General features: G+C 35.3%; 1 protein-coding gene and 1 long non-coding RNA gene across 2 annotated transcripts; one reads left to right on the top strand and one right to left on the bottom strand.

The window, feature by feature from the left end:
* Nucleotides 1-2383: 2383 nt before the first annotated feature.
* LOC124891218 lies at nucleotides 2384-3730 on the top strand. Its single transcript, XR_007049585.1, has 4 exons — nucleotides 2384-2560; nucleotides 2757-2837; nucleotides 2977-3145; nucleotides 3313-3730. It is a non-coding gene; the product is annotated as an uncharacterized LOC124891218 (long non-coding RNA).
* A 186-nt stretch (nucleotides 3731-3916) lies between these two features.
* LOC124891216 (secreted RxLR effector protein 161-like) lies at nucleotides 3917-4411 on the bottom strand. Its single transcript, XM_047403028.1, has one exon. It carries the CDS (start codon nucleotides 4409-4411, stop codon nucleotides 3917-3919), a length of 495 nt encoding a protein of 164 aa, XP_047258984.1.
* Nucleotides 4412-16431: the final 12020 nt, after the last annotated feature.

Genomic DNA, 16431 nt, shown 5'->3' with positions numbered 1-16431 from the left:
GCGCCCAATAAATATGACGTAGATAATCTATCTTAATTGCATTAGAAGTTGTCAGTCAATTTGGGTTAAAAAATAATACAATTATTGTTTTTTACTCCCTTCTTCCCAAATTACCTGTTTCAAATTGAAATGACATATTGATTAAAAAAATAATTAATAACATGTCTAGTTTATCATAGTACCCAATTTATATTTTAATTTGAAGAAAAAATAATTAATGCTAATGCAAAGGGTAAAACATGAAAAGAAAATTTTGTATCTTCTTGATTAATGAAAAAAGACAAGTAAAATGAGAAATCAAATTAGAAAATTTGGGACAGACAAAAGAGTACTATATTATTTCTTTCCCAACCCGGGACGCTTAGCATCCTAAAATTTTTATGGGTTGTTCACCAACCTTCCAGGAGAATATAATCTTATTCCTATACAAATTAGGAAACAATAATTTGATTAATCATCAAACTTTAACCAAATCAACTTCTCTTTACAAGAATTAAAATGATACACAAGAGGAAAGTGTGGGAAAGAAAGTATCCTCACCGTTAATTTTTACTAGTTAAAAAGAGGCGTCTACTTTTATGACTTTTACTCATGATTATGGGCAGTCTACTGGTGGACTAATTGAGGTGACCTCCAGGTAGCCCAAATACCACCATCATATTAGAAAATTATGTTTGGTTGATGGTGTATGTTGGGTTTACATTCTTGTCATAAGATCCTCTTGGCAAAATGCTTCATTAATATACGTCGTTATAAAAGATAATTATGACCATAAAAGTTTACATACTTTTAGACAAATAATACTAGTATGTTATTTTTGGTTGTGGTGGCCGGTTCGTAACGTGGTTGTTGAGCTTGAGGAGGGAGCAGGGTATGGATTGAGGGCCAGATGGGTACGTAATATTGCCTCGCACTTGCATTAAGCCCCAAGATGGGTAATTTGGACCTAACTCAATCGGTTATAATTCACATGATTATATTCAGTCTAGCCATTTAACTTATTATAGCCAATTTAGTGATTTGGAATTATAATAATTATGTGAATGGTTCCTGATATTGTGGTTCGGAGACCTCTTTCGATGGCTAAACATTTGAGGATGAATTATAAGAAGATAACTTTTTTCCTTTTCTGTGTATGTGAAAATTTTTGAAGCCGAATGGTATACATTTTACTCTTCAGCATTATTAATAAATTAATAATATAGTGCCATAGTGTAGAAGGCTAATGAACATCAGGTATTCGCAAGAGAACATTCAAAGTATGGCACGCGTAGCGTGAGGATAGACCAGTCTACTATCTTTTTAGAAAAATCTTTCTCGGATGATATATTTACATTAGGATAGTTTGTTTGCATCACATGTTATGAATGACTCACATAACTTAGGCCCGATCCAAATACCGCGAATAATAACCAACTTTAGCACCTAGAAGCACACACCCGAAGCATCTTTTAGAGAAGTTGTGTGACTACGAGCTTCGAGCAGGGAAAGCGTGATTTTAATAGAGGAACGTGAAGGAGGTTATAAAACCATGTACAAACTTTCTATTGGAGAAAGCTATTTTGTTTATGACAGTTTTCAGTAATGCTTGACTAACTGTTTAGTTATATGAAATTCTTGATTTTGTGTAATGCATGTTAAGTTTATTTGGAACCTTGAAGTCTCAACAGTATACATTGTAAAGATATTTCAAATATATCAAAATGCAATTCAATCTTGTGGTGTTAAACATATCATAGGAAAGTTGAAATTAAAGAGTTACTAACAAAAGAAAAGAGGCATTCTTTTTGAAACGAACTTAAAAGAAAAATAGGCCAAATAAATTAAAATGGAGAGAGTAAAATATAGTGGAATATGGTGATATGGAATCTTGTATGTGAGCAGTGGCGGAGCCAGGATTTTCATTAAAGGGTTCATTAGATAACATACCAACTAACCGAAAGGGTTCAACATCTACTATATATACATAAAAATTAATTTTAACTATGTGGATTCGGATGAACCCCCAACTTGAAGGGTAGCTCCGCCCCTATACGTGAGAGGTACCACAGATAATTAATGTGGTAAACCTTCCTGCCTTTTTAATGATATAATAGATAGACCTTACTGTCAAGCCCATTATTTGTTTTCTGCGGCATCATCATTTCTGCCAGTTTCTTTTCCATGATTGGTACATTCACCGTGTTGTTTGCTTCAGAGACCACTTCTGACCTGGATGCAGGGTGGTCTAAATCATTTTATTCTTTTGCTTCACGATTGAGCAACTCTTGAATGGACTTGGGATAATTCTGAATTTTTTTTCCTGATTATTTGATCTCCTTTTTCACTATCAAGATGACACATATCAGGAGCTAAATAAGCACGATCATAATTTATTTTTTAATATAATTGTAATCGTTTATGAGCTACTCAATTATACATATGGTTCAAATCTTTTGTTCTCTACTTCAGCCAGAGCATTCTTACATCTATGTTATCATTGATCGTATCAAATGTCCCAAATATTTTCAGGTAGAAAATTCAGACATTGAAGCAAGATGGGAAGATCAAGCTTCAGATTGTAAGACTTCACCTGCACTTCTTGCTTCATGCCTTTCCTGTTATAGATATTGCATGCCATCTTCATGATCATGGTCAGCGGTGTGTTATGTTCCTTTGAAGTTATCCTTATTAGAAGGCTCTTCCTTAGTGTCTGCATTCTGATGTGTGAAATGATATCATGGAGTTGACTTCTTTTGCTTTGCTTTCCTTGATAGATACTTTGGTCCACCAGGCGGCAATGGTCTTCAAATGTCTTCTGCTGATGTATTACAAGAATAGCAGAGTGCGGAACTATCGTAAGCAGATAACAATAGTTTAGATAAATTTATCTACCCTGTGATTTACTGAATTGAAATTATCTCTTTCTTGCTCTGTGCTATGTCTGTGAATAAATAGATGCAAAAGAAGCTTTCTGAGAAGTCATTTTCATTACAGGGCCAACTTTAAAGTTTGTTGGAATATCTTTTACTGCTATGTATATGGTGCTTTGCTCCCAGCTCCAGTTTGGTATCGTTTCTTTTTGAACAAGGAGTATGGAAGCCTCTTTTCTTCCTTAATGACCGGGCTGTATCTAACTTTCAAGCTCACTTCTGTTGTTGAGAAGGTACCTCTTCCAATGAATCTGTATTTTTTCCATGTATTTGTTGTCTTGCAGTATCTTAATCTTTCTCTTTTAGATTATGCAGTACCTTAATCTTTCTAATTTTTAAGGGTCAACGTTGTCTTTGTTCTAACTTAGTTTTCTTGTGGTCCTACCTTCATATTCCATAGGTCCAATCCTTTTTCACAGCTTCGCAGGCGCTGTCACGTAAGGAGATTCATTATGGAGTATATGCAACTTCTGAACAGGTAATATGGGTTTATTTATGTTATGAACTGAAGCAGTCAGATGATTGTAATTGAAAGAGCTGTTTTATTTAGCTTCAAGTAATCAAAATAAATAGAGTAGCAGTATAACTGAAATAGAAAAATGACTGCCGAAAAAACGGCATAATGCCTAGAAAAGAGGAACAACTAAACTAGGATAATGACTAAAAATAAACTGCTATCCTAAAAATCTGTTGAGGTTTTTTGACCCATTCCTAACAGCTACTGAAACACAGTAACATCTCCTCCTGGATCAGGAGCTGCAAATTCCCAGCTTTTCTCTAAGAAACTCGAACCTGCTAACATGAAATGACTTGGTAAAAATGTCTGCTACTTGATTATCTGATTTGCAATAGAGTAAAACCAATTCACCGTTCTTCTGCACTTCCCTCAAAAAATAAAACTTGATGTTGAAGTACTTGGTCCTTCTATGAAACACAGGATCTTTGGATATTGCTATGGCAGCTTGATTATCCACAAAAATCGCAGTGCTATCTTCTTGCTCCAGCTACAAATCAATCAAAATTTTCCTGAGCCATATTGCTTGATTAACAGTAGCTGCTGCTGCTATGAATTCTGCTTCAGCTGTTGACTGTGCTACTGTTTCCTGTTTCTTTGAGCACCATGAGAAACACCCTGATCCAAAAGTGAAGCAATAATCGGAAGTACTTTTCATATCACAAATTGAGCCACCCCAATCACTATCATAATATCCATAGAGTTTAAAGTGCTGACTTTTGCCAAATTTGATACCATAGGCTAGAGTTCCTTTAAGATACCTAACCACTCTTTTGGCAGCTATCATGTGCAACTCACTTGCACAATTTAAAAATCTGGATAAAACACTCACAGAAAACAAAATGTCAGGCCTTATTGACGTAATATACATCAAGCATCCAATTAAGCTTCGATATGCTCCTTCATCAACTAGCTCAGCTCCATCATCCTTTTTCAGCTTTTCTTTTTGATTTATCGGAGTACTCACACTCTTGCATTCTTCCATCCTAAATCTTTTAAGAATATCTTTCATATATTTCTTTTGAGAAATAAAGACTTCATTTCAAGATTGCTTGATCTCCATTCTCAGAAAATAAGTCATCTCGCCAAGATCAGTCATCTCAAAGACTTTCATCATCTCCTCCTTGAATTCTTCAATCAAAGTTATATTATTTCCTGTCAAGAGTAAATCATTGATATACAGAGAAATAATAATGATGTTAGAGCCAACTTTCTTGACATAAAGAGTTGATTCACTTAAGTTTTTTTCGAAACCTAAGTCTAGCAAATGGTTATCCATTCAGCTATACTAAGCTCTCGGAGCTTGCTTTAGCCTGTATAAAGCTTTCTTTAATAGATAAACCATTTTTTTATGTCCTGGTACACTAAACCCTTCTGACTACTCAACATAAATTTCTTCCTGCAGCAAACCATTCAAGAAGGCAGACTTCACATCCATTTGAAAAATCTTCCAACTTTTTTGTGCTGCTATAGCCAAAAGCATTTGAATTGTATCCAATCTAGCTACTGGGGAAAACGTATCAGAAAAATCTACTCCCCAAACTTATGCGTAGCCTTTCACCACCAATCTAGTTTTGTGCTTGTTTATAGAGCCGTTACGATTGAACTTAGTTCAGAAAATCCATTTAACTCCAATCACTTTTTTATCATGGCCAACTCCTCCTTCATTGCATCTATCCATTTTTGATCCATTTTTGCTTTCTCGTATTCTGCAGGTTCAAAAACAACAACATTGCATCTTTGATAAATATCAGAGAGTGACCTTGTTCCCCTAATAGGTTGATCATCCACCGATTCATCATAATCAAGCTTTGAATCATCATGTTTAACTCGAGACTCCTCATTCCAGTCCCATTGCTCATCTTTAAGGAATCATGTCTCTACTTAGCACAATCTTGCCTGATTGAGGTTGAAAGATCCTATAAGCTTTAAAAATCAAATTGTAGCCAGTGAAAACCCTTGGTTCAGTATTCTCATCAAGATTATCTCTTTTGACCTTTGGAACATAAGAAAAACACATATATCCAAATATTTTTAGATTTTTTATAGTAGGTTTAACACCATACCAAGCCATAAAAGGAGTCTTATTTTTCACTACCCTTGTCGGCAGTCTATTCAGCAAGAAAACAGTTGTGTTTGGTACTTCTTCCCAGAATTTCTTTGGCAGGTTATTTTCAGGCAATAAGCACCTGGTCATCTCCATTATTGCTCTATTCTTTCTCTCACTCACTCCATTTTGCTGTGGAGAATATGGGATAGTGAGCTGGTGCTCTATTCCAGCTTCTTCAAAAAAAGAATTAAACCTATCTGATGTATATTCAGTTCCATTATCTGATCTAATGACCTGAATCTTGCAGCCGCTCAGATTTTCTATCCAAGCTTTGAACTCCATGAAAATTCCAGCAACTTCGGACTTAAACTTCATAAAATAAATCCAACACATTCTTGTTAGATCAACAATAAAGATAATATAATACCTGCTACCATTGGGCGATGGAGTTCTTTGTGGACCACAGAGATCGATATGAATGAGTTGTAACTTCTCTGTAGCACTCCATATGGAACTTTTAAATGGAAGCCTAATCTGCTTGCCAAGCAAACAAGCTTTACAACTTGAGAGATGCTCCTCCAAGTTTGGTAAATCACTTACCATTTTGCTTCTTTGCATAAACAACAAAGTTTTGTGATGAAAATGCTTCAACCTTTTGTGCCACGTTTCCGCAACGGAGGACTGACTTGTAAAAGCTATTTTTTCCTGCACTAATGGATCAAGGAAAAACTTTTTCCCTTTATTTTGATTCTAAACATTTCCTGACCACTAGGATCGCTGATTAGACACGCCTTGTTTTCAAATAATAATTTGAATCCATTTTCCAGTAGTTGTCCAACACTTGATAAATTTTGATCAAGTTCAGGAACAAATAAAACTTCATAAATAAGTTTTGTACCTTTATAACTCTCAATTGCTACAGTCCCCTTTCCTGCCGCTGGGAGGTATTCTTCATTTCCGATCCTAACTCTTGATTTAACTGATTTGTCAAGTTCTTTAAAAAACTTTTCATCACTGGTCATGTGGTTCATATAAACACTATCAATAAGCCAGCTTTCACTTGAACTTTTGCTTGCGTAATAGGTAGCCACAAACAATTGCTCTTCTCTCTCTTGATCTGAAGTTTTTGACATTTTCGGCATTTTATATCAGGCTTTCTCCAACACTTGAAGTGTGGATGATTTCTCCTCCCACAATGTTGACAAAGAGGATATTTGCCTTATTTGTTGTTAGCGGTGGCAGTAGCATTTTTTCCAGATGTAGCTTCATAGTTTCCATAATTTCCTTTCTTTCCTTTTCCTTTATTACCCTTAACAACATCTGAACCAAGCTGCAACTTTGTTTGCAGGGCTCCCTCGATGGATCCCTCTTGCGTCATTATCTTTTGTTGTTCTTGTACCTGCAGAGCACTCAATAACTCTGCCAAGCTAAGCCTTGACAGATCTTTAGTATTTTCAAATGAAGCAATAATTGCCTCATATCTTTCAGGTAAGGTTACAAGAATCTTTTGAACTATTCTATTATCATTAAGTTCAGTTTCAAGTATTCTTACCTTATTTACAATCAGAAGAAACCTGTTAGATTAATCCTTAATGGTTTTGGATTCCTTCATTCTCTGCATCTCGAATCCTTTGACCAAGTTCAGTACTTTTATTCCTCTGATTCTTTCATCTCCCTCATACTCTTTCTTGAGGAAATTCCAAATTTCTTTGACTGATTTACATGTCATTAATCTACTAAAAATGATGGTAGAAACTGCAGCAAAGAGACATGATTTAGCTTTGAACTTTGTTGTTCTACTCTCCTTGTGAGCTCTAATCTGAGCCATGGTTGGATTCTCTGTCAAAGAAAGCACTTCATAGTCTTCCTCGACAGCCACCCACAAATCTCAGGCCTCCAAATAAGCCTGCATTTTTACTGCCCATGCTTGATAATTTTCTTCATCGAAAACTGGCAGAGCCATAGTAGAAAATGACCCTGCATTCTCCATTGTTTGAATGGTGTTCAGCAGCCACAAATTTGGATAAACACTCAGAAAGAAAACACTCACAAGTCCCTTAAGAAGTAAGGCTTTGATACCAATGTTATGAACTGAAGCAGTCAGATGATTGTAATTGAAAGAACCGTTTAATTTAGCTTCAAGCAATCAGAATAAATAGAGTAGCAGTACAACTGAAACAAAAAAATGACTGCTGAAAAACTGCATAATGCCTAGAAAATAGGAACAACTAAACTAGGATAATGACTAAACAAAACTGCTATCCTAAAAATCTATTGAGGTCTTTTGACCCATTCCTAAAAGTTACTGAAACACAGTAACAATTTATGAACCAAAAATTGTAGTAAGTACGTTTCCTAAGTTGCTTATGATGGGTTTTGTCTTCTTTTGCTCATGACAAAGTTGGATCATATAAAAGAAGCTCATAATGCAACATATAACCTGATTTTCCAAAGTTTGGAACTTTTTATTCTCAAACACAATAATTTCAAACTTAGATACTTGTCATCTGGTGATTTGGTGTATTTTCCTGCCGTAGATGAATCACAATTTGAATATCTAACTTTCTGATTCAAATATTAATTTCTTTTGTAGAATAAGTTCCATATTTCTGTATTGTTTCCTGGAACATTAAGTTTCATTTTGAATAATACGGGGAAGAAAAGTATGGTTTCTTTTAATTAGCATATTGGGGGTTGAAGAAGGTGTTATTCTTCCTTCTACGGGTACAAGAATGTAATACCCCAAAAAATCCAAACCAATATTAGATCCATGTACCAAGATCATGCATAGTACATCATGGTTATTTTATAGTTTTATGAGTAATTTAGATGTATATTAAGGCTTCAAATAACTCCCAGCTATCAGACGAATCAAAACATTCCTTACCGATTGAATTCTTGAGAAGGATATTGGTATAGTCAACTTCAAACGAGAATATCTCTCATTATACTTGGAATTTTTGAGCTCATAACATATCAAAAGATATATAATTGAATTAGATTTCCAACGATACCAATTTTCCTTAAATCCGATATCGGAGCAAAGAGTTATCCCCATTTTATTCCAGCATGTCAAGCTGGAAAATGGTGACGACGTTTCTGACAGGCTATCACGTTTCTGACGAAATTTTTGATGACATCGTCACATTCTGACGACATTTTTGATGACATCGTCAGCCCTGTGTAGAAAATCAAGAATTTGGACTCCTTTTGTGACGATCATTCGTGACGGCCTATCACGGACCTGATGGCCTGTCACGGATGGCGTCAAGTATATTTTTCCAGCAATTCAAGAGCATTTTTGCAAGGGTATTTTGGTTATTTCCTTCACCTTCCATGACTTATAACCCTAAAGAGGCATAATTTTTTCCATTTTTCTTCAGATAAGCATCTAAAAAATCCTCTCTTACACTCTCAACCACAAGATTAGGGTTTTTGTCAAGCTCATCTCTCAAAAGCAAGATTCAACCCTTTTTCCAAGATAATCAAGAATTAAGTTTCCCAATCCAAGAACTCTCCAGCAAATCATCAAGGTTTCCTTTCTAAGGTATGCGTGTGTTCATTCATGGACTCTTTTCGTCCATGAAGTTCAAGAACCCTTTTTTAAAACTATATATTATGGTTTTCATGTTATGAATGGATTGTTGATCATGTTTATGTGTTGAATGATGCCAAGATATAATCTTTATGTGTTATTATGAATCTATGACATCATATGAGTTGAAAACATGTAAGTTTGATTATTTATGATGAGTAATTGTATGATTTACACCTATGCCTAAGTTGTGCATATAAGGTGTTTGATAAAATACTTAAGAGCCTAGAAATCATGCATTATAGCTAAATTTTGACTAAGGGAAGGATTCATGATAGGCCTCTATGATTCAATGTCATCCATGTTGATAATGTGTCTTGTGAACTCTGTTGGATTACTCATGAACTAGTCTTATGGAATCATGCTATGCTTACTTACAAAACCCACTCATGTACAAGATATAGAATACCCATGTACTTCATGAAATTCCCCAAGTTATGATATTATGGATTGTGGTTGTAATATGTAATGATCATGATATCGAAAGCTATGCAAGTATATATATGTGGTATGAAATTCCCTCCCATGAAATAGATTGTTGAGAACCATGCTTAGTATGAAATCCCTTATTTATGATATTGTGGATTATGGACTCTACTCTTATGATTAAGTCAATCATGTGTGTCAGTTTCCTTCCATCGAGTCCTGGGGGTATTTGTACCCGAAAAATATAGCTGTGTGCCTAGAGCCATGCCATGTTTTCAGATACTCTCAATCAAGCCATGATCTATAAAAATCAGTCAGTCAGGTGACTCAGGAAAACTCAGTAATCTTAGTAGTTCAGTATTCTCAGTAATCTCAGTGCTCAGTAACCTCAGTAATCTCGGTAACTTCAGTACTCTTAATCAATCCTTAGAACTCATTATATTCCATCCGTCATCAGAATCCTGTAAACTCAGTTTTAGCTCCGCTAAACAATACTACTATTTTTAGTTCAGTTAATCAGTATCAATTCAGCAAATCAGTTCAGTTAAGTTATTTAGTTCAGCCCAGTTATTTAGTTCAGTATCTTTTAGATGAAAGTAGGATTCAGCACCGAGCGAACCTAGGGATGGGGGCTCACCCACTAGAATAGGACTGAGATCCCTAGAAGAAATCCCTAAGTTCCAAAACTACGTTGCCAGCATAGGTACGAGATGTCACTTGTTAGATAGGACTGACATACTCAGGGGTCACCCGTTAGCACATTTATATGTATAGGACTGATCTCAAGAGTCACCCGCTAGATTAGGACTGACTCCACAGCAGATGTCTTTACTGGTGGCGCGGTACTAACACCCTTCCAGTTAGGGCAGATATTGGACCCCAGTCAGCTTATCTTGGGGCATGTCAGTTAGATGAACACATCCCACAGTTTTAGTTACAAAATCAGGGCTTTCAGACACAGTCAACTCAGCTTGGTAGTACAGATTCAGTACTGTTAGATACAGTCAATGCTTATCATTGTAAATACACTTCAAGATCACCCATTAGCTAGGACTGATCTCAACTATGATTAATCAGTATTAGAATCATTAGATTTAAAGATCACCCACTAAATAGGACTGATCTTAGACTAAGTCAAATCATCCTTATTATCAGTATACTCGTGATCACTCGCTAGATAGGACTGATCTCATATTTAGTTACTCCAAGTAGAACGGAACTCAGATAGTTCCATCAGAACTTAGACTGGCAGATATAATCGCTCAGTATCGTCTATATTGATTAGTCCGATCATTACAGTTATGTCAGCTATATCAGTTGTCATAGCTCACGTTACCAGTATTCAGTTTCAGGACTGTTAGACATAGTCATTCAAACCAGTTCTTCATAATTTGAACTGTCAGAAATAGTTAATAATCTTTTCAGTACCTCAGTAACAGTAAAGTCATGTCGTCAGCATTCAGACTCAGTAGTCAGCATCATCACGAGTTCAGTTATAGTTGTTTATGCATGTATGTATTCTCACATTCATATTAGTCAGTATTGTTCACGAATATAACCCTTTACATTTAGCCTACCTCACTCGAATACTCAGTATATTCAGACGTACTGACGCATTTGTGCTATGGTGCTTTCTCTTATATTACACCATAGATTCAAAGGCACGAGCTCCAGATCAGCAGTAGCATTTCAATTTTCATAGTTTGCAGTGAGTCCTTCTCATTTGAGGACGATATGATTATTGCTACATTTACTATTCAGTTGCTAGATAGAGTTAGTTGGAGACATGTTCTTTCAACTCCTTATTTAGTTTAGTTAGAGGCTTTCAGACTAGATGTCAGATTAAATATTCAGATCTATTATTTTCAGTATTTATGACTTGTTTTGGTATTGTATACCTTTTTCAGACATTTTGTTATCAGACATTTATTCAGCTCGAACCTTATGGCCTTTTATGTTCATGTTTCCACATTTTATGATATATTATACAGTATACAGGTACGGATATCATCATGTGTTAGCTTGTGGTCCTTTAGGGTCATGAGCATCGTGTAGCATTTCGATTTAGAAAATTGGGGTGTTACAAAGAATCTGTATAGTAGAAACAACCACTTCAACTAGTTCAAGTTTAAGAACAAGAACACAATTAAGTACAAAAAATACCCTCAACCCAAGATCAAAGTGATATTTATAAGAGGTGTATTTTATTTTCAGAAATAAAAATGAAATAGAAATAGCCAAGTCACCCAAATTCACAAACTTTTCTTAAGGAAATAATTCCCCTCACTGTACCCGAGGTTGCGGAATTTTCCTCCCAGGATAAAATGGCCAAACAAACTAACTGTAGCGATACCTCAAACAACTGGAATATCTTCGAACTCACTGAATGTTTTGAGTGATCACACATAATATTTTTAAGGCAAGAAGAAAGTTTTTATTCTGTAATTTTTGTATCTAAATCGGTGAATAAAAGCAGATTTATATAGACACAACATGTCTCTTCCGAAAAGAGGCAATGGTTCACTTTAAAGGTTGCACCTCTTTCTGAAAATTCATATCTATTCATCAAAGAGTGCATCTTTTTTTGAATAATCTCATTTCAAGAAACAGTGTGTTACTTCATTGAAGGATTGCATCATTCTGAAGCATGCATTAATTCATGAAGCAGTGCATCAGTTTACTTAAAATAGTTCAACTGAAGCATCAGTTCTGTTCAAAACATTGCAACGGTTACTGCATGCATATTATATAAATGAAGTATCAGAAAAAAATTTCCTGCGTTTTTTCCTTTGGTATGTTTGGATCTCAAATAAGTTTTTGTCTGAAAAGATAGATCTTATCAATCGATCATTTGAAAATTTTGAATCCAAATTTGAATTCGAAGTCGAGCCGAGCGAGCGAGCGACGACGACGGCGTTAGGCACCTCTTATTTTTTGCCTCACTTACCATGTGGAGTAAGTGTTCTTGATTATAAACACTTCCAAGTTCTCTTCTTTCACCAATGTGGGAGAAAAAGTAAATTTTCTAATTTGGGAGTACACTTTCCATTTTAGTGTCTTCTTTCCTCCACTATTTTACTCTTCATTTTTCCATCCGCACTTCTTTCATATACTATGAACCCAACAATGCCCCACATGAATGGGGAATGGCTATTTTTTGTAAAAATTTTACGTACAAATATGTGATCATCAAGCAAAGACTGATTGCATCTGGATAAGTGGGTTTCCCTTTGAACTTTCCGTAGTGAACATGCATCAGATGCACTCGGTCAATCGGTAGATTTGATATCTTTGAACTGTCAAACTTTAATGCACACCTAGACAATACATGTCATACAACCAACCTTTTAACATTTATGGTTCTCACGATTTTGTTCTTTTCAGCCATGAACACTTCTCGATTTTGTGAGAGCTTAGAGAATAGGCCTTTACTAACATTCTCCTTGAAGTGGCATTCACTTCGCCCTCATCTAGGTGATTTCTAAATGTTCAATTCTATAGATTAAACTATTTGGTCAAATCTGCCAAATTTAGATACATTAAAAGACTTTTCACCCTAAGTCTTATCCTAGTCTAATATACATTGTCTACATTATGAGAATGGGTTGGGTAATTGACAATGCTGAACCTTCTAGACACAACTTTGTTTGATCTCCTTGAACCTAGCTCTTGGGATCTCTAGTCTGCTAGGTAGAGTTACCACCACGTAGACTTGTCCTAGGCCTTAAACCCATTTCCTTGGATGTCCTTTCCACTCTTTCTCTAGATAGACCTTTTGTAAGTGGATCCGACACATTATTCTTTGACTTTATGTAGTCAACAGCGATAATTCCACTAGAGAGAAGTTTCCTAATAGTATTATGTCTCCATTATATATGACGAGATTTACCGTTGTACATCATGCTCCCTGCCCTACCTATTGTCGCTTGGCTATCACAGTGTATACACACTGGTGCCACTGGCTTGGGCCAATACGGAATATCTTCCAAGAAATTTCAGAGCCATTCTGCTTCTTCACTGGCTTTATCTAATGCGATAAATTCATATTCCATTATAGAGCGAGCAATACAAGTCTGTTTGGATGATTTCCAAGAGACTGCTCCTCCACCGATAGTAAATATATATCCACTTGTGGATTTTACTTCGTTCGATCTGGTGATCCAATTTGCATCAGTATATCCTTCAACTATAACAGGATATTTATTATAATGCAAGGCATAGTCTTGAGTGTATTTAAGATACCCCAAAACTCTTTTCATTGCCATCCAATGAGTTTTTTTGGGATTACTCGTGTACCGACTCAATTTACTAATAGCACATGCTATGTCTGGTCGTGTACACTTCATTATACACATTAAACATCCTAATACTTTTGCGTACTCCAATTTTTATTCACTTTCACCTTCATTCTTTTGAAGTGCAAATCTCACATCTAATGGAGTCTTGGCAATACCAAATTCCATATTCTTAAACTTGTCAAGTACATTTTTGATATAATGAGACTGTGACAATACGAACCCTTGTGGAGTATGATAGATTCTTATACCTAAGATCACATCTGCAACTCCAAGGTCTTTCATATCAAACTTGCTCTTGAGCATTCATTTGGTTGCATTTATTTCAGATATGACTCTGTTGATGATCAACATATCATCCACATATAAACAAACAATGACTTGGTGATTTGGAGTGTCTTTAATAAAAATACATTTATCACATTCATTTATCTTGAACCCGTTTGCCAACATGATTTGGTCAAACTTTGCATGTCATTGTTTAGGTGCTTGCTTTAGTTCATACAACGACTTAATAAGTCTACACACCTTATTTTCTTTTCCTAGAACCACAAAACCCTCAGGTTGTTCCATGAAAATTTCTTCCTCTAATTCTCCATTTAGGAATGCAGTTTTTACATCCATTTGATGGATTTGAATATCATATACCGCAACCAAGGCAATTAATATTCGAATTGATATTATCCTTGTTACTGGCGAGAATGTATCAAAGTAACCAAGGCCTTCTTTTTGTTTAAAGCATTTTACTATAAGTCTTGTCTTGTATTTATCAATAGTACCATCCGCTCTCCTCTTCCTTTTAAAGATACATTTGGAACCTAAAGGTTTATTTTCGGAAGGAAGATAAACCAATTCCTATGTATGGTTTCTTAAGATTGAATCGATCTCACTATTGACTGCTTCTTCCCAAAAGGATGAGTCCAAAGATGTCATCGCTCATTAAATGTTTGAGGCTCATTTTCTAAGAGAAATGTTACAAAATTCGATCCAAATGAAGTAGACTTTCTTTGACTTGTACTACGTCTTGGATTTTCTTCATTATATACATTCTCACTTGGTTTATCTCGAAGTCGTTTAGATCCTTCACTAGACTGTTCATGTCTAATTTTATACGGGTAAATATTTTCAAAGAATTCGGCATTGTCTTATTCAATTACCATATTTCATTAATATCCAGATGTTCAGATTTATAAACCAAAAATCGACATGCTTTACTACTTTTAGTATATCCTATGAACACACAGTCCACAGTCTTAGGTCCTATCTTAACCCTTTCAGGCATAGAAATTTGGACCTTTGCTAAACACCCCCACCCTTTGAAATATTTCAAGTTGGGTTTCCTTCTTTTCCATTTTTCATAAAAAATTGATTGTGTCTTACTATGGGAAACTCTGTTGAGTATACGATTGGCTGTAAGGATAGCCTGCCCCCATAAATTTTGCGGTAAATCGGAACTTATAAGCAAGGCATTCATTATTTTCTTCAAAGTTTGATTTTTTCTTTCCGTAATTTCATTAGATTGAGGTGAATACGAGGCCGTAATTTGATGGACAATTCCATTCTCTACTCATATTTCGGCGAAAGGAGATTCATACTCTCCGCCCCTATCACTTCTTATCATTTTTATATTTTTATCTAACCAATTTTCAACTTCAGTTTTATATTGCCTAAATACATCTATTGCTTCATCCTTACTATTTAGCAAATAGACATAACAATATCTAGTACAATCATCAATAAAAGTTATGAAATACTTTTTCCACCATGTGATGGTGTTGACTTCATATCACAAATGTCAGTTTATACTAAGTCTAAAGGATTGGAATTTCTTTCAACAGACTTATAAGAATGCTTTGCATACTTTGATTCTACACACGTTTGACACTTTGATTTATTGCATTCAAAGTTTGGCAAAAGTTCTAAGTTAATCAGTTTTTGTAACGTTTTGTAACTAACATGGCCTAAACGTTCATGCCATAAATCATAAGACTAAAGCAAATAAGAAGAATTTGAACTTTTATTTATTTCAACATTCATTACATTCATCTTATAAAGGCCCTCGGTAAGACAGCCTTTTCCTACATACATTTCTCCTTTGCTAGTTACAATTTTTTCATAAACGGTTACATATTTGAATCCATTCTTCTCTAGAAGTGAAACAAAAATTAAATTCCCATGTAACTCCAGAACATACAAGACATTGTTAAGTGTCAAGACCTTTCTTGAAGTCATTTTCAAGCATATTTTTCCTGTTTCTACTACCTTAGCAGTAGCGGAGTTAGCCATTTAGATCATTTCTTCTACTTGCGCCGGAGTGAATGACGAAAACAACTCTTTGTTGGCACATACATGGCGGGTGGCATCAAAATCCATCCTCCATTCACGAGGATTCCCCACCAAGTTGCATTCTGAGAACATAGCACACAGATCATCGCATTCTTTGTTGGATTCAATCATATTTGCTTGATTCTTTTTATTGACTTTCTTCGGGGCACGACAATCCATGAACTTACGGCTAATCTTTCCACAATTGAAGTATTTTCCCTTGAATATCTTTTTGAGTTGATAGCTTCCTTGTTCAACTTTCTTCCTTTTCTTAGAATTATTTTGGTCATCTTATACAATATGTGCTCCATTAA

This window comes from Capsicum annuum, unplaced genomic scaffold, assembly GCF_002878395.1.
Source record: "Capsicum annuum cultivar UCD-10X-F1 unplaced genomic scaffold, UCD10Xv1.1 ctg3236, whole genome shotgun sequence".
Classification (NCBI taxonomy): Eukaryota; Viridiplantae; Streptophyta; class Magnoliopsida; order Solanales; family Solanaceae; genus Capsicum; species Capsicum annuum.
This window is presented reverse-complemented; position numbering and strand designations above follow the sequence as displayed.

Excerpts from the sequence above, each read along its gene's own strand:
- LOC124891216 (XM_047403028.1), bottom strand. The coding sequence starts at position 4,411 with ATGGAAGAATGCAAGAGTGTGAGTACTCCGATAAATCAAAAAGAAAAG.